Below are 24,359 nucleotides of genomic sequence, written 5' to 3' on the forward strand. Positions count from 1 at the left end.
GGGGGGCTCCATTCCACCACCGGCGAGGTTGGCAACTGCTGGGTAGCCGCTGATTGATGTGAGCGTGCTGCAATACGTCTGCCCAACGCTTCTCCCACGTGCTCTATAGGATTTAAGTCGGGGCAACAGGCAGGCCAGTCCACGCGTCGAATATCTTCTCGTTCCAAGAGCTCCTCCATCTGCGCTCTTCGATGCGGTCGCCCACTGTCATTCATAAAAAAGTAATGGTCGAATCTCATGTACCACAGTGGCACAGCAACTGCGTAGGGGTGGTCTCTCTGGCCGACGAGCAGTAGGCACATCGGTGGCATTTTTTGCGATGGTGGCCACGTAGCATTAAGTCTCCCCACACCAGAACACCTCGATCACGAAAACGATCATACTGGACAGTTTTCCTGGGTGTATCACATGTTCCCACCTCTCGCCATGTGAGGATACGTCCAGCATCACTACTCGGACTGAATCTGCTCTCGCCCTAGACGAGCATGCGACCCCACTCCTCGTTGATCCAGTCCCCATGCTCTTGGTACTATTGCAAACGATGCCGCCGATGTGCGGGTGTCACGGAATACTGGTCATCGGACAAAGAGACCACCCCCACTCAGTCGCCTTGCCGTTGTGGAGCATGAGTTAGAATGCCTTACAATCCTGTCAAATGTGCTTGCAATGGCACCCGCTGTTTGATGTGGGTCTCTTCTTACCTGTTGCACGACTTGGAGGTTATTTGGAGCTGTAGTTGACCGTGCTCGACCTCTTCCTCTCCTTTGGGTAGTAGTGCCTGTGGTTCGAAACGTTCCCTATGTAGCTGAAACAATGCTGTGAGCAATACCAAACTCCTTGGCTACACCCGCCCAGTTTCCTGAGGATTCTTCTCTATGGGAAGTCCTCCAAATCTGTAATGAAGAACACCATCACACTGCACAATAACTGATTGATGATTGACTCATACTGTCTTTTGCTGTTTCTTCAACTGCCTCGTGTTGCAAAGCAAGCCCCATTTGGCGCTATAGCCACGCTAACCTCACGCCATGATCTGACGTCCGGATTTCTGTGCACGATTGGGAGTCATATGGCAACATGCTCCTGGTCTTTGATTCGTTTGCACTGAGTAGTTAATATGTTATTTTCCACTACCTATCTAGCGTAACAGTGTATTTAGGCAACATCACGTGTTTCTCCCTCCCCCTCCCCCCCCCCCCCCCCCCATGAACCATGCTTGCGTGCCTCAGCGATACAGATGGCAGTACCGTAGGTGCAACCACAACGGAGGGGTATCTGTTGAGAGGCCAGACAAACATGTGGTTCCTGAAGAGGGGCAGCAGCCTTTTCAGTAGTTGCAGGGGCAACAGTCTGGATGATTGACTGATCTGGCCTTGCAACATTAACCAAAACGGCCTTTCTGTGCTGGTACTGTGAACGGCTGAAAGCAAGGGGAAACTACAGCCGTAATTTTTCCCGAGGACATGCAACTTTACTGTATGATTAAATGATGATGGCGTCCTCTTGGGTAAAACATTCTGGAGGTAAAATAGTCCCCCATTCGGATCTCCGGGCGGGGACTACTCAAGAGGATGTCGTTATTAGGAGAAAGAAAACTGGCGTTCTACGGATCGGAGTGTGGAATGTCAGATCCCTTAATCGGGCAGGTAGCTTAGAAAATTTAAAAAGGGAAATGGATAGGTTAAAGTTAGATATAGTGGGAATTAGTGAAGTTCGGTGGCAGGAGGAACAAGTCTTCTGGTCAGTTGACTACAGGGTTATAAACACAAAATCAAATAGGGGAAATGCAGGAGTAGGTTTAATAATAAATAGGAATGCGGGTAAGCTACTACAAACAGCATAGTGAACGCATTATTGTGGCCAAGATATATACGAAGCCCACGCCTACTACAGTAGTACAAGTTTATATGCCAACTAGCTCTGCAGATGACGAAGAAATTGAAGAAATGTATGAAGAAATAAAAGAAATTATTCAGATTGTGAAGGGAGACGAAAATTTAATAGTCATGGGTGACTGGAATTCGTGTGTAGGAAAAGGGAGAGAAGGAAACATAGTAGGTGAATATGGATTGGGGATAAGAAATGAAAGAGGAAGCCGCCTAGTAGAATTTTGCACAGAGCACAACTTAATCATAGCTAACACTTGGCTTAAGAATCATGGAAGAAGGTTGTATACATGGAAGAACCCTGGAGATACTAAAAGGTATCAGATAGATTATATAATGGTAAGACAGAGATTTAGGAACCAGGTTTTAAGTTGCAAGACATTTCCAGGGGCAGATGTGGACTCTTACCACAATCTATTGGTTATGACCTGTAGATTAAAACTGAAGAAACTGCAAAAAGGTGGGAATTGAAGGAGATGGGAACTGGATAAACTGTAAGAACCAGAGGTTGTGCAGAGTTTCAGAGAGAGCATAAGGGAACAATTGACAGGAATAGGGGAAAGAAATACAGTAGAAGAAGAATGGGTAGCTCTGAGGGATGAAGTAGTGAAGGCAGCAGAGGATAAAGTAGGTAAAAAGACGAGGGCTGCTAGAAATCCTTGGGTAACAGAAGAAATATTGAATTTAATTGATAAAAGGAGAAAATATAAAAATGCAGTAAATGAAGCAGGCAAAAAGGAATACAAACGTCTCAAAAATGAGATCGACAGGAAGTGCACAATGGCTAAGCAGGGATGGCTAGAGGACAAATGTAAGGATGTAGAAGCTTATCTCACTAGGGGTAAGATAGATACTGCCTACAGGAAAATTAAAGAGAGCTTTGGAGATAAGAGAACCACTTGTATGAACATCAAGAGCTCAGATGGAAACCCAGTTCTCAGCAAAGAAGGGAAATCAGAAAGGTGGAAGGAGTATATAGAGGGTCTATACAAGGGCGATGTACTTGAGGACAATATTATGGAAATGGAAGAGGATGTAGATGAAGATGAAATGGGAGATACGATACTGCGTGAAGAGTTTGACAGAGCACTGAAAGACCTGAGTCGAAACAAGGCCCTCGGAGTAGACAACATTCCGTTAGAACTACTGACGGCCTTGGGAGAGCCAGTCATGACAAAACTCTACCAGCTGGTGAGCAAGATGTATGAGACAGGCGAAATACCCTCAGACTTCAAGAAGAATATAATAATTCCAATCCCAAAGAAAGCAGGTGCTGACAGATATGAAAATTACCGAACTATCAGTTTAATAAGTCACAGCTGCAAGATACTAACGCGAATTCTTTACAGACGAATGGAAAAACTGGTAGATGCGGACCTCGGGGAGGATCAGTTTGGATTTCGTAGAAATGTTGGAACACGTGAGGCAATACTGACCTTACGACTTATCTTAGAAGAAAGATTAAGAAGAGGCAAACCTACGTTTCTAGCATTTGTAGACTTAGAGAAAGCTTTTGACAATATTGACTGGAATACTCTCTTTCAAATTCTAAAGGTAGCAGGGGTAAAATACAGGGAGCGAAAGGCTATTTACAATTTGTACAGAAACCAGATGGCAGTCATAAGAGTCGAGGGGCATGAAAGGTAAGCAGTGGTTGGGGAAGGAGTGAGACAGGGTTGTAGCCTCTGCCCGATGTTATTCAATCTGTATATTGAGCAAGCAGTAAAGGAAACAAAAGAAAAATTCCGAGTAGATATTACAATTCATGGAGAAGAAATAAAAACTTTGAGGTTCGCCGATGACATTGTAATTCTGTCAGAGACGGCAAAGGACTTGGAAGAGCAGTTGAACGGAATGGACAGTGTCTTGAAAGGAGGATGTAAGATGAACATCAACAAAAGCAAAACGAGGATAATGGAATGCAGTCAAATTAAATCGGGTGATGCTGAGGGAATTAGATTAGGAAATGAGACACTTAAAGTAGTAAAGGAGTTTTGCTATTTAGGAAGTAAAATAACTGATGATGGTCGAAGTAGAGAGGATATAAAATGTAGACTGGCAATGGCAAGGAAAGCGTTTCTGAAGAAGAGAAATTTGTTAACATCGAATATAGATTTATGTATCAGGAAGTCGTTTCTGAAAGTATTTGTTTGGAGTGTAGCCATGTATGGAAGTGAAACATGGACGATAACTAGTTTGGACAAGAAGAGAATAGAAGCTTTCGAAATGTGGTGCTACAGAAGAATACTGAAGATAAGGTGGATAGATCATGTAACTAATGAGGAGGTATTGAATAGGATTGGGGAGAAGAGAAGTTTGTGGCACAACTTGACTAGGAGAAGAGATCAGTTGGTAGGACATGTTTTGAGGCATCAAGGGATCACAAATTTAGCATTGGAGGGCAGCGTGGAAGGAAAAATCGTAGTGGGAGACCAAGAGATGAATACACTAAGCAGATTCAGAAGGATGTAGGTTGCAGTAGGTACTGGGAGATGAAAAAGCTTCCACAGGATGGAGTAGCATGGAGAGCTGCATCAAACCAGTATCAGGACTGAAGACAACAACAACAACAACAACAACAACACGTGTTTCGACACATTGGCAGAGTTTAAGTACCTTCCCCGGAAAACTTTTCCAGTTATCCGTGCCGCCGTGAGTTTTCTTGGTTTATGGAACGCAGGTTTATACAGTGAAGAGCCAGAAAAACTGATAGACTTGCCCAATATCGTGTAGGGCCCGGCAAGCACGTAGAAGTGCCGCAGCACTACGTGGCATGAACTCGACTAATGTCTGAAGTAGAAGTGGTGAGAATTGGGAAATTGACACCATGAATCCTGCAGAGCTGTCCATAAATCCATAGGTGTACAAAGGGGATGAAGACCTCTTCTGAACAGCACGTTGCAAGGCATCCCAGATAAGCTCAATAACGTTCATGTCTCCGGAGATTGATGGTCAGCGGAAACGTTTAAACTCAGAAGAGTGTTCCTGGAACCACTCTTTAGCAATTCTGGACGTGTGGGGTGTCACATTGCCCTGCTGGAATTGGCCAAGTCTGCATGAGTGCATGACGCACACGAATGGATGCTTACGTACGTGTCACCTGTCAGAGTCGTATCTACACTTATCAGGGATCCCATATGACGCCAACTGCACACGCCCCACACTATTAGAGAGTGGGTCCATGGATTCACGAGGTTGTCTCCATACCCCCACATGTCCATCCACTCAATACAATTTGAAACGAGACTCGTCCGACAGGCAACAAGTTTCCAGTCATCAAGGGTCCAATGTCGGCGTAAACGGGCCCTGGCGAAGCGCAAAGTTGTGTGTTGTGCAGTCATCAAGGGTACACGAGTGAGCCTTCGGCTCCGAAAGCCCATTTAGATGATGTTTCGTTGAATGGTTCGCACACTTCAGCAATTTGCGGAAGGGTTGCACTTCCGTCACACGTTGAACGATTCTCTTCAGTCGTCGTTGGTCCCGTTCTTGCAGGATCTTTTTCCGGCAGCAGCGATGTCGGAGATTTGGTATTTTACCGGATTCCTGACACTCACGGTCTACACTCGTGAAATGGTCGTATGGGAAAATCCCCACTTCAACTCTTCCTCAGAGATGCTGTATGCCATCACTCATGCGCCAACTATAACACCACGTTCAAACACATTGAAATCTTGATAACCTACTCTTGTAGCAGCATTAACTGATATAACAACTGCGCCAGAGACTCGTTGTTTTACATATGCATTGCCGATCGCAGCGCCGTATTCTAGCTGTTTACATATCTCAGTATTTGAATTAGCATGCCTGTACCAGTTTCTTTGGCGATTCAGTGTATATCTCTGTAGCAAGATTTTCGTCACTCAGTGAGTTTCTCGCATTATTTGCTTCGATACGTGTGACAGATGACTAATGGCCCGCCCCCGCCTGGTCGCAGCTGCGGAACGCCCCTCGTGTCTTGAGTAAATCGTTAGTCGCAAGCTGGCCAACATCCAAGAGAAGGTTTGTTTCCCCAGCCGCGGCGCGATCTTGCTAACTTCTGGAGCGTCCGCCGCAGAGGCATTGGCCAGTTTCGCTTGTGTGTGCTGATGCGGATAAACTACGCAGATTAGTCAGCCGAACATCGACCTCAGACGTTCCTCTGGCGTAGCGAAGGACTATTTGTAGCCACTTTTATTTGTAACGTTGTAAATATTTACACGGAATTTTCCAGTGCTTTAGGATACACGAACGCATTATCATAAATCGAAAGGCATTTGAAACGGTGCCGGTGCATAGATAGCTAGTTACAAGTATATCGGCGCAAAGTACAGACGTGTTGGCCGTGGTTTCCAAACGTTCTCCTCTAGAGACATCCAGCTTAAGTCAGGGTTTAGAATTTAGTAACATCTGACATCATCATGTGCGGAGACTGGCGATTTAATGTACTCGTCAGCAAGTTGTTAAAGGCGGATTGAAGGTAGACTGTTGGAATTGCTGGAATCTCATGCGAACTGTTCTGCTGCAGTTCTTGAAGACCGTGGGGGGTGGAGGGGGGGGGGGGGTTGCGATACATCTTACAATGGGAAGGCCTCAGACACGGCGGGCCGATTGGGTTTCAAATTTGGCAGGTCGCTTGTGTACAACATAAAACGTAAGACTCTAATATATTTTGGCTCAATACCCTCCTGTTTTTGAGAAAATCACCCCTAACGGTTATGACGAGCAATCGACTCAAAATTGACGGGATCGATAGATAACTGTAAGTAAAGCATTTTTCATCATCAGGTATGGGGTCCACAAATGCATACTTTTCCAGAAACCGAGCAAAGAAACTTTTATGATTGCCGCTTACATGGTAAACGCTTTTCGCCGAGAGCCTGGATAGCTGCCGGCACGGTAACTCAGTGTGTTCGGCCAGAGTATTGGCTGCCCTCTTTAATTCAGATAAGTGAGTTAATAGATAAACCACGAACTTCAACAAGCGTCATTAGACGTCCGCCCCGAACAAATGCAATGACCAATAACGAACGAAGTGCGATCAATAAAAAAAGAATAAATATAGCGCAACGGCCAGGGTTACTGGCTGGGAAGTGGAGAACCCAGGTTCGAACCTCGAGGAAACGGAGCGGATGTCATTCTTCTCGTTTATATTTTTTCATATCTCATTTGATACGGATAGGCGGGTTAATGAGATAAGTAAATTAATAAGAAATGATAAAAAGGTATGCAAATAAATTTCTCAAACCTCTTGGGATAGTAAACAACTAATATGTTACTCCTGGTCACGTTACAATGGCTCTTCCAGTCACTGTTACGTGTCCTCACTTTTCTTCGAATGGCTAGATGGATGGTACTTGTCGTATAAACATTCGAAACAAATATACTAGCGGTACCAAGAACATCTATGAATGCAATCTTTCGACAGCTACACTGTTCCTTCCGAAGAGTCGGCGGAAAACAAACTTGGTTTACATTTAAAAATATGTCTTTTTCGGGAATTAATTTTGATGCGGACCACGTATACGATATCATTGCCTAAAAACCGGTGCTGAAAGTTGGTTTTGAATTATGCAGTGAATAGCTATCGCATCCGTGTTGTAGTGCAATTCCTGCTGGGTTTCCAGAAGTACACTGCAATTATAAACCCACGAAAGAATGTTTTTAACTTGGCGATAGAAATAAACACCGCACGGCTGTCACACACGTGTGCAGTTTGGCGGTATTACTTTTACCATGCACGTCGGTTGTCCCTCGTCATCTATAAACATGGTGTCATACATTAGAGTATTACTTTGTCCACCCCAGGAATCCAAGTAGGGTTTTGAAACATTCTCAAGAAACGTTCTGTAAAAAGAAATTGTCAATTTCCCGTCAAATGTCAAATGTATGTGAATTTCTGAGGGACTAAACTGCTGAGGTCATCGGTCCCTAGACTTACACACTACTTAACCTATTAAGAACAACACACACACCCATGCCGGCGGGAGGACTCGAACATCCGGCGGGAGGGGCTATGCAATCCGTGACATGATGTCTAACCGTGTCAATTTCTCGGATTTGGAGCAAGTAATGTAAACATTTTTCAACGAGTCGATTAAGCGATTGACCTCTTCTGCAACACGAGAACCAAATGCAACATTTGTTCGTTGTAAACACAGGAAAATCTTAGGCAACAGTTTTCCAGAGGCTGTGATGGCATACTGCGCCGTGTACGATTGTGTTTTTTTCTTTTTTCTACCAGCTACGATAAGGGTTCGTTTATCTCCCTTACGCGATAATGCGCGTCGAATGTTCACCCGAGGCGGCCGCGGTGGTCTCGTGGTTCTAGGCGTTCAGTCCGGAACCGCGCGACTGCTACGGTCGCAGGTTCGAATCCTGCCTCGGGCATGGGTGTGTGTGATGTCGTTAGGTTTAAGTAGTTCTAAGTTCTAGGGGACTGGTGACCACAGATGTTAAGTCCTGTTAAGTCCCATAGTGCTCAGAGCCAGTTGAACCTTTTTTTTTTTTTTTGTTCACCCGATACTCGCACCCTTTTTGATCGGTTTTGATCACGTAATCACGATTAAAACCGGTCATAAGTGATGCCGTTTGCGTGCTGAAAAGAGCCGCTACTTTTTGTATATCTTCTATATTTTATACCTCCTTGTGGGTGACGTACACTCCTGGAAATGGAAAAAAGAACACATTGACACCGGTGTGTCAGACCCACCATACTTGCTCCGGACACTGCGAGAGGGCTGTACTCGTACAAGCAATGATCACACGCACGGCATAGCGGACACACCAGGAACCGCGGTGTTGGTCGTATGCGTGTTTGGCGCCGTGCAGGTGAGCGCCACAATCAGGACTGCATACGACCGAGGCACACAGGGCCAACACCCGGCATCATGGTGTGGGGAGCGATCTCCTACACTGGCCGTACACCTCTGGTGATCGTCGAGGGGACACTGAATAGTGCACGGTACATCCAAACCGTCATCGAACCCATCGTTCTACCATTCCTAGACCGGCAAGGGAACTTGCTGTTGCAACAGGACAATGCACGTCCGCATGTATCCCGTGCCACCCAACGTGCTCTAGAAGGTGTAAGTCAACTACCCTGGCCAGCAAGATCTCCGGATCTGTCCCCCATTGAGCATGTTTGGGACTGGATGAAGCGTCGTCTCACGCGGTCTGCACGTCCAGCACGAACGCTGGTCCAACTGAGGCGCCAGGTGGAAATGGCGTGGCAAGCCGTTCCACAGGACTACACCCAGCATCTCTACGATCGTCTCCATGGGAGAATAGCAGCCTGGATTGCTGCGAAAGGTGGATATACACTGTACTAGTGCCGACATTGTGCATGCTCTGTTACCTGTGTCTATGTGCCTGTGGTTCTGTCAGTGTGATCATGTGATGTATCTGACCCCAGGAATGTGTCAATAAAGTTTCCCCTTCCTGGGACAATGAATTCACGGTGTTCTTATTTCAATTTCCAGGAGTGTATTTAGAGACGTGCCGTTGACGAATTTTTATTCCGATTTGAAATTACTTGCCCAAGAAACGTAAAATCCTTGTTGGTCGTACATTGAAGTGGTGAACCTGCAGCACACTCCTCGAGTATTCTCGTTGTTACATTCTCGTTACGAAGACGAGATTCGGCAAATCGGTCGTATGTCCACTTATTTATCGCCTGGTATTTGTCTTATCTTGTACCTCCTTTAACGATATCATTATCCCACAATTTTAGGTCCTTCCTCTTTTTCAGGGCTGTTATTGATCCATGCTTTTGCAGTGTTTGTAGGTCCCAATGTGGATGGTTCCTGGCTGGCGCTACCGCCTTTGCTGTTACTTCAAGGGATATAGCGCAGCAGTTCAATCGTTTAGAAACCGGTTCGTAATACTTATCGGAAACAGATGAAGCACAGATTGCCTGCAACGTGGACATTTCCAAAGTGTTATGAAAATTTTGCGATTCACTAGTCGTGATATCTTCCACTGAATCACCTTGTGATTCGCCTTCATGATATAGTTCTTCAGTACCAAAAGACAGATAACCTATAATAATAAAAGTCATTTCGCTCGTGGCAGAAGCTATGGCCGAGCGGTTCTAGACGCTTCAGTCCGAAACCGCGCTGCTCCTAAGGTCGCAGGTTCGAATCCTGCCTCAGGCATGGATGTGTGTGATGTCCTTATGTTAGTCAGGTTTAAGTACACTCCTGGAAATGGAAAAAAAGAACATATTGACACCGGTGTGTCAGACCCACCATACTTGCTCCGGACACTGCGAGAGGGCTATACAAGCAATGATCACACGCACGGCACAGCGGACACACCAGGAACCGCGGTGTTGGCCGTCGAATGGCGCTAGCTGCGCAGCATTTGTGCACCGCCACCGTCAGTGTCAACCAGTTTGCCGTGGCATACGGAGCTCCATCGCAGTCTTTAATACTGGTAGCATGCCGCGACTGCGTGGACGTGAACCGTATGTGCAGTTTGAGCGAGGGCGTATAGTGGGCATGCGGGAGGCCGGGTGGACGTACCGCCGAATTGCTCAACACGTGGGGCGTGAGGTCTCCACAGTACATCGATGTTGTCGCCAGTCGTCGGCGGAAGGTGCACGTGCCCGTCGACCTGGGACCGACCCGCAGCGACGCACGGATGCACGCCAAGACCGTAGGATCCTACGCAGTGCCGTAGGGGACCGCACCGCCACTTCCCAGCAAATTAGGGACACTGTTGCTCCTGGGGTATCGGCGAGGGCCATTCGGAACCGTCTCCATGAAGCTGGGCTACGGTCCCGCACACCGTTAGGCCGTCTTCCGCTCACGCCCCAACATCGTGCAGCCCGCCTCCAGTGGTGTCGCGTCAGGCATGAATGGAGGGACGAATGGAGACGTGTCGTCTTCAGCGATGATTGTCGCTTCTGCCTTGGTGCCAATGATGGTCGTATGCGTGTTTGGCGCCGTGCAGGTGAGCGCCACAATCAGGACTGCATACGACCGAGGCACACAGGGCCAACACCCGGCATCATGTTGTGGGGAGCGATCTCCTACACTGGCCGTACACCTCTGGTGATCGTCGAGGGGACACTGAATAGTGCACGGTACATCCAAACCGTCATCGAACCCATCGTTCTACCATTCCTAGACCGGCAAGGAAACTTGCTGTTGCAACAGGACAATGCACGTCCGCATGTATCCCGTGCCACCCAACGTGCTCTAGAAGGTGTAAGTCAACTACCCTGGCCAGCAAGATCTCCGGATCTGTCCCCCATTGAGCATGTTTGGGACTGGATGAAGCGTCGTCTCACGCGGTCTGCACGTCCAGCACGAACGCTGGTCCAACTGAGGCGCCAGGTGGAAATGGCATGGCAAGCCGTTCCACAGGACTACATCCAGCATCTCTACGATCGTCTCTATGGGAGAATAGCAGCCTGCATTGCTGCGAAAGGTGGATATACACTGTACTAGTGCCGACATTGTGCATGCTCTGTTGCCTGTGTCTATGTGCCTGTGGTTCTGTCATTGTGATCATATGATGTATCTGACCCCAGGAATGTGTCAATAAAGTTCCCCCTTCCTGGGACAATGAATTCACGGTGTTCTTATTTCAATTTCCAGGAGTGTATTTCAGTTGTTGACCTGAGATGTGCTCATGGGGCGGAACGGGACGTGGCAGAATGGGACAGCGTCACGTTCACTTAGATTCATCGTACTTTTACTGGACAATTACGATACAGTTCATAAATTCTTTGCTTCTTCGATTATCTGATGCAAATAGATTTTAAAGTATATATTTCTTCTTCTTCTTCGACTCCAAAAGCCCATATCGATGATGGTTCGCATACTGACTCTTGTTAATGGCCCGTCATTGAAATCTGAAGCAGTTTTCGGAAGGATTGCTCTTCCGTCACGTTTAACGATTCTGTTCAGTCGTCATTGGTCCCGTTCCTGCAGGATCTTTTTCCGGTCGCAGCAATGTCGGAAATCTGACGTTTTACCGGACTCCTGATATACACAGAACAGTCGTGAAACGGTCGTACGGGAAAATCCCCACTTCATCGTTACCTCGGCGATACCTTGTCCCATAACTCGTGCAGCACGTTCAAACTCACTTAAATCTTGATAACCTACCATTGTAGGAGCAGTAACCGGTTGTAACAATTGCGCCAGACACTTGTTGTCTTATACAGGCGTTGCCGGCCGCAGCGCCTTATGTTGCCTATTTACGTTTTTCTGAATTTGAATACGCGTGCCTCTAACAGTTTGTTTGGCGCTTCAGTGTAGAATGAAACATTATACACGTTTATTGCACCCACAGGTAAAAAGCAGAGTGAGGCAGCACCCACCTGACTTTGTAGACCCTCCGGTAGTCTCCTCCGAGCCGGTAATCGTCCTGCATGTCACGCAGCGCGAGCGTGAAGAGCGAGTCGAGGGGGTGCGGCGCGGCTGCTGGTGCGGGGTCCGGGGTTCGCTGCCCGAGGAGCCGCCGCTGGCGGGCCAGCGCGCCCGCAGAAACCACCACCAGCACCTTGACGTCCTGCCGCCGCAGCTGCCGCCACAGCCAGCCCACCGGCGCGGGGAACACCTCTTCCATCCGCCTGCTGTCCAGTGGGTCCAGCACCTGCGAGGCACATTATGGGCAGTCCAGCGAGGCTCTCTACTACAGTCGGATTTACGATCGGTGGCGTTCGACTATAGGCGTGCGTGCTCATCTCTAGGGTGCTAATTATTGAACTATATGAAATAAAATCGTCACAACTTCTGAACGGTTTGCGTTAGGACGTTCAGACAGCGCGGTTGCCCGCGGGGAATGATGGGAACTAGTATCTGCATGCCCACGCGCCTTGTGTTTTTCGGCCAAATTTGAGCCCAATCGGCCCGCCGTGTCTGAGGCCTTCCCCTTGTAAGACGTATCGCAACACCCCCCCCCCCCCCCCCACCCCCCCACGGTCTTCAAGAACTGCAGCAGAACAGTTCGCATGAGATTCCAGCAATTCCAACAGTCTACCTTCAATCCGCCTTTAACAACTTGCTGACGAGGGCCCAAAAGTGCCAAGAGATGAATGGTGGTCACTTTCAAAATCTGCTATAGTCAGGATAGTAATGTATTTCCTTTCCTCTGTTGGGTTACTTTGTACTCTGGAACTCTGTTCTCCAGGCCACTATGATTTGCTATTTATCCCACCCTGCTGTATAACTAAGGTATAGCGAATGGCATGCACGTTAATAATACACTACTGGCCATTAAAAGTGCTACACCAAGAAGAAACGCAGATGATAAACGGGTATGGACAAATATATTTTACTAGAACTGACATGTGATTACATTTTCAGGCAATTTGATTGCATAGGTCCTGAGAAATCGGTACCCAGAACAACCACCTCTGGCCTTAATAACGGCTTGATACGCCTTGGCATTGAGTCAAACAGACTGCATGGCGTGTACAGGTACAGCTGCCCATGCAGCTTCAACACGATACCATAGTTCGTCAAGAGTAGTGACTGGCGTATTGTGACGAGCCAGTTGCTCGGTCACCATTGACCAGACGTTTTCAATTGGCGAGAGATCTGGAGAATGTGTGATCAGGGCAGCAGTCGAACATTTTCTGTATCCAGAAAGGCCAGTACGGGACCTGCAACATGCAGTCGTGCATTATCATGCTGAAATGTAGGGTTTCACAGGGATCGAATGAAGGGTAGAGCCACGGGTCGTAACACATCTGAAATGTAGCGTCAACTGTTCAAAGTGCCGTCAATGCGAACAAGAGGTGACCGAGACGTGTAGCCAATGGCACCCCATACCATCACGCCGGGTGATACGCCAGTATGGCGATGACGAATACACGCTTCCAATGTCGTTCACCGCGATGTCGCCAAACACGGATGCCACCATCATGATGCTGTAAACAGAACCTGGATTCATCCGAAAAAATGACGTTTTGCCATTCGTGCACCCAGGTTTGTCGTTGAGTAGGCCATCGCAGGCGCTCGTGTCTGTGATGCAGCGTCAAGGGTAACCGTAGCTATGGTCTCCGAGTTGATAGTCCATGCTGCTGCAAACGTCGTCGAACTGTTCGTGCAGATGATTGTTGTCTTCCAAACGTCTCTATCTTTTGACTCAGGTATCGATTCGTGGCTGCACGATCCGTTACAGCCATGCGGATAAGATGCCTGTCATCTCGACTGCTAGCGATATGAGGCCGTCGGTATCCACAACGGCGTTCCGTATTTCCCTCCTGAACCCACCGATTCCATATTCTGTTAACAGTCACTGGATCTCGACCAATGGGAGCAGCAATGTCGCGATACGATAAACCGCAATCGCGATAGGCTACAATCCGACCTTTATCAAATTCGGAAGCGTGATGGTACGCATTTCTCCTCCATACACGAGGCATCATAACAACGTTTCACCAGGCAACGCCGGTCAACTGCTGTTTGTGTATGAGAAATCGGTTGGAAACTTTCCTCTTGTCTGCATGTTGTAGGTGTCGCCACCGGCACCAACCTTGTGTGAATGCTGTGAAAACCTAATCATTTGCATATCACAGCATCTTCTTTCTGTCGGTTAAATTTCGCGTCTGTAGCACGTCATCTTCGTGGTGTAGCAATTTTAATGGCCAGTAGTGTATTATTGGTTCGTCAATAAGGAAAATTGGGGCACTGAGAATCCACATTTCGCGATCGAGAAGTGTCTTCACCCTCAACGGGTGACTGTGTGGTGTGCAATGTCTAGGAATAAGCGGTGCGATATTCCTTGATGGCACAGTGAGTACCGAATGGTACTTGAAGGTTCTGGATGATGATCTCATCCCCGTTATCCAAAGTGCCCTGATTTCAACAACATGTGGTTCATGCAAGACGAGGCCCCATCGCATCAAAGAAGAACAGTGTTTGATTTCTTGGAGGAGCACTTTGGGGACCGCATTCTGGCTCTGCGGTACCCAGTGGCCACTGGCATGAGTCTCGATTGGTCGCCATATTATCCGAATCTGAACACACGCGACTCCTTTTTGTGCGGCTGTATTATGGACAAGGTGTACAGCAATAACGCCAAAACCACAGCTGAGCTGAAAGCAGTCGTTCAGGAGGTCATAGACAGCATCGATGTTGCGACACTTCAGCGGGTCTTGGACAATTTCGCAATTCGTTTGCGCCACATCACCACCATTGATGGCAGGCCTATCGAACACGGCCACAGTTAGTTGACATAAAAGTTTTCTGGGCATGGTACCGCGTCATATTGTATAAAACTACTGCCGGAGAAAACCAACGTTTCGGCCACGGTTGCAGCGGCTTTCGATTGCGTCTACTGGTCAGCAGTGACGTTTACATGTTGAGTAGGGTGTGTGCACGCCGTGGTTCGTAACTAATTTGCGTCTTTTCCATATAGCCCAATAATTGTCACCATGTATGTCGCGCACGTCGACGGCCAAAGAGCATTCAATGGTTCGTTGGTTCGTTGGTTTGGGGGAGGGGACCAAACAGCGAGGTCATCGGTCTCGTCGGATTAGGGAAGAATGGGGAAGAAATCGGGCGTACCCTTTCAGGGGAACCATCCCGGCATTTGTCTGAAGAGATTTAGGGACATCACGGAAAACCTTAATCAGGATGGCCGGACGCGGGTTTGAACCGTCGTCCTTCCGCATGAGAATTCAATAGTGTTCTGTGCATCCTGCTGTGAAAGTCGTAGCCAACGCGAGAATTAGACATGATTGTAGCGAACCTTTTAGAGATTTTTCATTTCATTTCTTGCAACTTGTCATCGCTAATAATAGCTCGTAATAAGCGACAAATTCTACGTTAGCAAGGGAGAGACATAATTTGCAGGATACACGCTTTCTTCAAGTACACAGGGCGTGTATGCACATACCATAACTGTCGCATGGAACCGGCAACAATAAAATCCCCGTCAGTGCCTCGACCTGTCCAAACTGCCATCGTTCGTGAATCGGACTAGAGCCGCCAAAAATTTTTGCATACGCAGGAAACCGCTCCCTTAGCCTTCCGTGGCCAAAACCAAGTGGTCGTGTCACACTCTTTTTTGAAATCATTTTAGAGCCTCTGAACAAAGCTTGAGCAATAAATTTAATGTTATCAACGCATAGTGGATACTAAGAAAGCATGTTGTAATACCTCTGGCTCTTTCACTCATGATTATTTTATTGTAAATCAATGTGTATACAAACGTATAGGTACGTAGGACCTAGTCATCTGTTGTGAGCGATAGCAAAGTGCAAGTTGATTCCCGATACTGTACGTGATCTTCAGTGAAGTTGGCTACAAGAGATCACTGTTGTCGTTGTGGTCTTCAGTCCAAAGACTGGTTTGATGCAGCTCTAAATGATACTCTATCCTGTGCAAGCCTCTTCATCTATGAGAAATTACTGCAACCTACATGCCTCTGAATCTGCTTACTGTACTCATCTCTTGGCTTCCCTCTTCGATTTTTAACCCACAGTACAATACTGGTGATCCCTTGAGGTTCCAGTACGTGTCCTAGCAAACGATCCGTTTTTTTAGTCAGGTTGTACCGAATATTTCCTTCTCCCCAATTCTTTTCAGTACTTCCTCATTAGTTACTTGATCTGACCATCTAATCTCCAGCAGTCTTCTGTAGCACCACATTTCAAAAGCTTCTATTATCTTCTTCTCAAAACTGTTTACTATCCATGTTTCTCTTCCATACGTGGCTACACTCCATACAAATGCATTCAGAAAGGACTTCCTGACACTTAAATCTATATCTGATGTTAACAAATTTTTCTTCTTCAGAAACTCTCTTCTTGCCATTGCCAGTCTACGTTTTATATCCTCCCTAGTTCGACCTTTGTCAGTTATTTTGCTTCCCAAATAGCAAAACTCATTTACTACTCTAAGTGTCTCACTTCCTAATCTAATTCCCACAACATCACCTGATTTAATTCGACTACATTCCATTATCCTCGTTTTGCTTTTGTTGATGTCCATCTTGTATCTTTCTTTGAAAACAGTGTCTATTCCGTTCAACTGCTTTTCCAAGTCCTTTGCTGTCTCTAACAAAATTAAAATGTCATCAGAAAACCTCAAAGCTTTTATATCTTCTCCCTGAACTTTAATTCCGACACCAAACTTTTCTTTGGTTGGCTTTACTGCTTGTTCAGTGTGCACGTTGAATGGCATCTGGGATAGGCTACAACCCTGTCTCACTCCGTTCTCAACCACTGCTTCCCTTTCACACCCTTCGGCTCTTATAACTGCCGCCTGGTTTCTGTGCAAGTTGTATATAGTGTTTCACTCTAATTTTATCCCTGTTGCCTTCAGAATTTCGAAGAGAGTAATCCAGTCAACATTGTCAAAAGCTTTCGCTAAGTCCACAAATGCTATAAATGTAGGTTCGCCTTTTCTTAACCTATGTTCTAAGATAAGTCGTACGGTCAGTGTTGCCGTGCGTGTTCCTACATTTCTCCGGAATCAAACTGATCTTCCCCAAGGTCTACATCTACCAATTTTTCCATTGTTCTGTACAGAATGAATATTTAATAAATGGACAACGCATTATAATTGCGAAGCATAACCTTGGCACAGATGTGTGAGCACGATAAAAGCATCTTTATGAGAATAATCCGTGCATACTGCCAATGACTGCAAGAATAGTTAGTGCATTAAAGAAAGAAACCAGAAAAACAAGTACAAACACCAGAAGGTAGCCAAGGTGCATGATAGAAGCAGCCAGCTGGTTGTGAAACAATGTAACTATGCAACTACAAAGTCATGTCGTTGCTGAAACGGTGATAGGAACGTTGAACCATTCTCACCACTCTCATACAGAATGAAGCTGGGAGTCGGCAGCAGATTCTGAATCCAGCTCAGCCTCAGTACTCAGTACTAAGATAAAGACATCCCTCTGCATCACTGAAAGATCTATCTCACCAGCCTCCCTGCAGCAAGTCTTTACTCTCTGGTCCCCTAGGGGCAAGTGTTCTCCATCTTAACGCTCTGAAACTTGGCTGTTTCTTCCAGAATAGGAATATCACTGTTGAACACGTACTAGCAGACATTGTGAATTCCATCCAGCAACAGTTTTGTAAAAAGGTTAAAAAAAACTCCTGCTCCTGCAGATTTTGCTGTAATTAACCGATAGTGCTCTGGCATGAGGAGGAAGCCAGAAGAACTCCCCCACTCCATGGTATAATTCTGAAACTGGCAAACTGAAAGGCTTAAGTGTAGAGCACACAAACGAGAATGTGTGCACCCTACAGAAACAAACTCTATAAATCAGTGAGAAAGCCTGTTAGAAAGATTTGAAATGAACGTTCTCCCGTTCTGTGTCTGGTGAGGCCACGGCGATCCCCATACTCTACTGTCTCTGAAAGGCGGTACCGGGCTTAGATTTCGCTGTGTCTGAACTAGTCTGTTTTTTGGCAGGTAGTTGGTCGTCTGTACCACCTGGTGTACAGGGATGGGCGAAGCAAATCCCACTTTCGACTACCTGCGCTGATGTCAGCCTTCAGTCCTGAACTCATTCATGGCCCTTTTATGTAAACTTTTATGTTGGCCCAGCCAGTTTGGAAGCTTTCAATTCTGTAGAAAAGTGTCAAGGCCTTCGCTTTAGTAAAAGAAGGGAAGATAGCTGGGCAGTCACTGGTAGTACTGAATACTGTCTGCAGACGTGATGCAGTGCAAAACATTGAAACATTGCCCAAGGGGAATGAACATATAATATCATGATAAATGTTGCATGATAGTTTAGGGGAAAAGCTGCCACATAACAGTTATGACACGTTACCAACCGCTATTGACCACTACGGTAATGTTTGCAGTAATGTGTTTCCGAGCCAGAAATGACTACATGGGACCACACTGTTACCACAAAACAGACGAATGCGAGCCAGTGAAAGTGAGTGCAACTCTCCTGCCTTTACATCACTTTATTAGTGCATTCTTTTTTAACTGCGTCAAATGCTTCAGGAAATTTAACTCGTGAACCGATGCTGAACACATTCTTTTCCAAAATTTTGCAGACTTCCGTAACACTGTTTCGAATATGTCGTAAGCAATTGGTCCGCGAATTACTGGCCGGCCGCGGTGGTCTCGCGGTTCTAGTCGCGCAGTCCGGAACCGTGCGACTGCTACGGTCGCAGGTTCGAATCCTGCCTCGGGCATGGATGTGTGTGATGATGTCCTTAGGTTAGTTAGGTTTAAGTAGTTCTAAGTTCTAGGGGACTAATGACCACAGCAGTTGAGTCCCATAGTGCTCAGAGCCATTTGAACCATTTTTTGAATTACTAAAACCAATAAAATGTGAGAGATTGGCTATCGCCCTTTAGATTTTAGCTACTGGTAATTCGTACAGAAACCTAAGATACCTGTTTAAATTAAACCACTCATCAATAACGCTCTTGGTACCAGAAATACGCAGTGATATCCTTGGAGGACTGACAGATTTCATTAAGGTATGTTTGAAATAAGAATGTAATTTTTATTCTTATTTCACTTTTGTTCACCAGCACAAACTATCAGTTCCAGTTTCAGGCATGTCTTGACATAATATGAAACTCATGCCATCAAATGCAAATCATATGAATGCTTCCTCTCTTTCTATGGAACTTTTTTGCCTGTTGTTTTGCATAGGTTCAAAGAGTTCGGAATGTTTTGCCCTTCGGCAACATGTCGGCAACTACCTACAACAGCGTACAACATCAGCAATACCGCCCAGCCATACAGCATAATTGCTGTGTATCGCAGGCACATTGCAACAACGTTGATCGTCATCTTGGATATTCGGCAATCCAGCCGGATGTTCGCGTCGTTCTCGCACGATATTTCAACAGCGTGCCAGGTGCTACCTGAGACTGGTCCTTGGGATTGCATGGATCTGCACGGAGATAACTTTTCCTCCGATGTGTGATGGAGTTCGCAGCAGTTAGTGCTTTGCCTCCCATGCATGCCGATGTAATGCGTCTTCACATGTGGAATGTCTTCTTGGGTGTCTCCTCAGCACAGTTCTGCAGTGCTAGCTATGCAGCGAGCAGGTGTGGCCAGCGGGTGTTGACGCTGCGCGGCAGTTTGCGGCCCAGCGTCCGGATTTGGGTGTTGTGTGACCGGCCAGCACGTTCGTAAAAGGTGCGGGCGGCCGCCTGGAAGAGGTCACGGAGCAGAGGTACATCCGCGATGTCGTGAAGATGAGCGGTGGGGAAATCGTAAGGCAGGTGCAAGGCCAGCCGAAGGATGCGATTCTGCAGTGTCTCCAGTTTCTTCAGGTTCGTGTCGGCGGCGTTCCCCCAGACGACGGCGGCGTATTGGATTACAGGGCGGAGCAGCGCCTTGTAGAGAGTGATGCCCAGACGCGGTGGTAGTCGGGAGCCGGGGTTTAGCACCGGGTACAGGACGCGAAGCCGGTTCCGCACTTTGGCCTTCACTTCGCGGATGTGCGGAACCCACGTGAGCCGGTGGTCGATGGTGACGCCGAGGTAATGCGCCGTGGGACGCCACGGGACAGGACTGCCACCGACGGTGAGCGGTTGCAGACCCGCAGGAACGAGTCGCCTGGTGACGATCAGGAACTGCGTCTTGGCCCCATTGAATTGTAGACGCCACTTGACGGCCCAGGCTGCCAAGGTGTCAACGGCGAGCTGCAGACGGCGGCGCATGACAGCGGCATTGAGGCTCCTCGTATATAGAGCCGTGTCATCCGCGTAGAGGGCGAGCCGCACAAGGTCGATCTTCGGCGCATCAGAAGTGTACAGCGAATACAGGAGTGGTCCCAAGACCGAGCCCTGTGGCACACCGGCGTTGATGTGGCGGACGGAGGAAAAGCCATGCGCGGCCCACACATGGAAGGTCCTGTCGGCAAGATAGGAATGGATGAGACGGACGTGCGACGTCGGGACCCCAAGTTCAAAATGTTTGAACAAGAGGCCGCGGTGCCACACACTGTCGAAAGCACGCGACACGTCCAGGAACACCGCGCCGAAGAACTCGCACTGCTCGAGGGCGACAAACGCATCTTCCACTAGCCGTAGGAGTTGGTGAACTGCCGAGTGGCCCCTGCGAAAGCCGAACTGCTCTTCGGGCAGGAGGCCTTCCTCGTCAACGTGGCGCTGCAGCCGCCTGATGTACACCCTTTCAAAGACCTAGGAGACGGCCGGCAGTAAACTAATAGGTCTGTAGTTCGCGGGCTGACGCAGATCCTTCCCCCATCTTCGGAATCGCCACGATCTCTGCATGCTTCCAGGACTGAGGAAAACTGCAGGACCGGAGGATTACATTAAAGACGGCGGCGAGATGAGTGACAGCCACCGGCGGCAACTTCTGGAGTAGGGCGTTGGAAACCTCGTCTGGGCCCGCAGCTTTCCTGGGGTTCAGGGCACGCAGGATGGACGACACCTCCTCCGCCGTCGTCTCTTCAATGACGTCATCGTCGTCGCGTGCCTCCAAGTAGCGTGGGAGCCGCCAGCAACCAGGTCCTCGTGGACAGCGTCGGTCGGGTCTTCGATCGGCGTAAACGCAGCCTCAAAGACGTCTGCGAGGGCATCAACCTTCGCAGCTGGTTCGCAGGCAGCCTGACCATTGACCAGCAGCGGAGGGACACGTTGCGTGCGGAGTAGGAAACGCTTCGTCGTCTGCCAGGCCGTGCCGTCGTCAAGACAGAGGGTGGCGACCTTGTTATTCCAGTCGCGATTGCGATGGTTGTCAATGGCGACCTGGATATCCCGCCGCATCCTGTTGAGGAGGCGCTTGGTGTCGGCATTTCTTGTCCACTGCCACTCCCGGTAGACCCGGTTCTTCTCAGTGATGGCCGCAAGGATGTCCGGCGGCAGCTGGCGGGAGTAGTCAGGCGGAGTGCGAGGTCGGGGCGGCGTTGCTATGTTGGCAGCGTCGATCGTGGTTGCCGCAAAGTGCAGAAGTTTTGCGTCCGCTCCAGCTTCCGCAGGGGGCGGCGCGGCGGCGAGTGAGTCCGTCACGGCTGCTTGAAACCTGCCCCAGTCGATGCCAGCAAGTGAGATGCCTCGCCTGGGCTGTTGCAGGGCGTCTAAGTCGATATCGAAAACCACTGGGACATGATCAGAAGACAGAGCCGTCCTAGTCGTGGCGGTGATCTGATGAGGGATGCCCTTGACGACTGCGATGTCGATGATATCCGGGAGGCCACGGGCAGGGAAGATTTTCGGATCGTACGGCCCCACCACAAGCGCATGGTGGCGTTCTGCTACCCATAGCAGGCAGCGGCCAGCAGCATTGGTGATCCTGGAGTTCCAGGAGACATGTTTACTATTGAAGTCCCCGGCGACGAACACCTACCCCCTCAAGGAGAGCAGAGCATCGATGTCAGCAGGGTCCAGTGGACGAGACGGCGGCCGATAGACACCGACGAACGTGATGGCGCCCGCCGAGGTGTGAACGACGACACCAGTGGCCTCCAGGGTTGCCAGTGGTGGAAGTTGTATCACGTGATGACGAATGCCATTGCGGACGTAAACGGCTGTCCCACCACCCGCCGTCAGTCGATCGGTGCGATAGCTGGAGTAGTTGGCCGCCCTGACGTCGACCCCAGGCTTCAGGTGGGTTTCGTTGATAAGGCAGACGTCGACGGCTTCATCTCGAAGAAATTGGCGAAGTTCACCAGTTTGAGTGCGGACGCCGTTGGCATTCCACGCGACGACCGTGAGCCCTCTAACGCTGCCCATGGTGCAGCTGGTGAGTGTTGACAGCGGTCAGGGCCGGAGAGGCCAGCGGCACTGCAGCGGTGAGTTGCTGCGACAGGACTTCAATCAATTTCGTAGCACTGGTCACCAAGGCAGTGAGCTGCGCGACGAGGTTGGCCAGGTCAGCGGTGGAGGCAGCCGACGCGGCCCCGTCGCCGGAAGGGGGATGCGTGGCTGACAGGCTAGGAGAGTCCACCTGGGGCTGCTCGTTTGACGGTGCTGAGCGCTGGGTACCTACGGGGCGCTGACCCCCGCGCAGGCGATTGGCGGGGCGCGGTCTGGCCTGCGGCCCAGGAGAGGCAGTACCCGGGTCCGCCACTAGCAGCTGTGGTGGAGGCGCAGGAGCCTCAGGTATCGGCACGGCATCGGATGCGGCAGGAGCAGGAGCAGCCGACGCAGCCGGGACGACGGAGGGCGCCCCTGTCGTTGCCACCGCGAAAGAGACGCCGGGCCGTCTCGTTGCTGGCTTCTTCGGACGCGGCGCTGGTGTTTGGCCACGTTGGCGAGCGATGGCACGCTTCCACACCTCCCACCCACGATAGCTGGCCACGTGAACACCGCCACAGAGTGCACATGTCGGCTTCTCGGTGGGCGGACGGGGGCACGCACTTTCTGCATGGGCGCCGGCTCATTTAACACATCTGTCCGGCATAGAGCAGTGGCGCGCGACGTGATTGATCCCCTGGCAGCGAAAGCACTGCACAGGGCCTCTCCTGGAGCGAAGATCTTCGGTCTGAACCGGAACGTCGGCGACCTGCGTCAATTGGTATAGTTTGCGGTTCTCCACGGTGTCGGAGCAGACGACCAGGAAGAGCGGCATATCATCGCGCGATTTAGGCGACTTCATCTTCACGACTGCCCGTATGTAGAAGCCCAGGTCAGCGAGTTCGCGATGCAGGTGATCGGCTTCCATGTTGAATGGGAGGTCCCGGGTTACAATCTTCAAGACTTTGTCAGGTGCGGAAGCGTGGGTATAGAACGGGATACCAAGCTCAGACGCCTCCTGAGTGACTCAGCGATAGTCGTCAGCAGTGCAGAGTGTGACCCTGTACAGGTCTCGTCCGGCAGGCTTCACAGTATACACGGCCGTTGTCCAGCTGCGCAAGAACTTCTGCAGTTCCCCGTAGGGCGGCCGAAACTGGAGGACCACCGGCGGAACATGGGAGTCTTTCTTCGGCGCAGGATCGCGCGGCAGCTGGTCCAGCGCGTCAGCGAGCGCGTCGAATGAGTTTACGACGGCAGTTGGAAGCGTCGTCGATGACTGCATGCGTCTTGCAGTGCGCCGGGCCGGGACAAAACCATCAGCGTCAGGGGCGAAATCTTGCTTGGTCCTCTTCTCGATCGGCGAGCTGCGAACAGCGGACGTCGCGGTTGTTGCCCTCCTCTTCTGTTTCCCACTTCGTCCGCGTGGCTGAGGGGCGGTGGAGCTCTCATCTTCAGAATCGGGGAGCGGAACAAACAGCGCTGTCTTCAAAGTTTCCGGAGCTGTGTCCATCAAATCCATAGCCATAGCACTGGTCGTCATAAGTGGGGGGCCAGATGGGGCCGCCGACGGCGCAAGCGCGGCCGGACGGCGATCTGCCACACCCTTCGCGTCGCTAGCAAGCGCAGGTACGTCCTTCTCGCGGCTGCACATCTCAGCGACTGTGTTGTCCGTAATACGTGGTGCCCTGGTCCTTGGGTCGATCGAGTCCAGTATTTATGCCTCGGATGAGCTGGGCGTTCCCTAATCGGTCCGCGCCGAGTCGAGTGTTCCATCTGTGGTCCGCCAGACTCGGCTTCAACGGACCCCTCCAGTCGCGGATGTTCCGACTGCCGTCGGC

At 49.3% G+C, this 24,359-nt stretch overlaps 1 protein-coding gene across 2 annotated transcripts in view; it reads right to left on the minus strand.

The window, feature by feature from the left end:
* Positions 1-24,359, minus strand: part of LOC126278603 (uncharacterized) — a 398,515-nt gene that overhangs the window by 35,856 nt on the left and 338,300 nt on the right. For both annotated transcript variants that reach the window (XM_049978838.1, XM_049978839.1), the window contains exon 9: positions 12,196-12,470. In XM_049978838.1, the coding sequence (XP_049834795.1) occupies positions 12,196-12,470 (275 nt within the window). The remainder of the gene's footprint in view (positions 1-12,195; positions 12,471-24,359) is intronic.

The sequence above is a fragment of the Schistocerca gregaria genome, chromosome 6 (assembly GCF_023897955.1).
Source record: "Schistocerca gregaria isolate iqSchGreg1 chromosome 6, iqSchGreg1.2, whole genome shotgun sequence".
Lineage (NCBI taxonomy): Eukaryota > Metazoa > Arthropoda > Insecta > Orthoptera > Acrididae > Schistocerca > Schistocerca gregaria.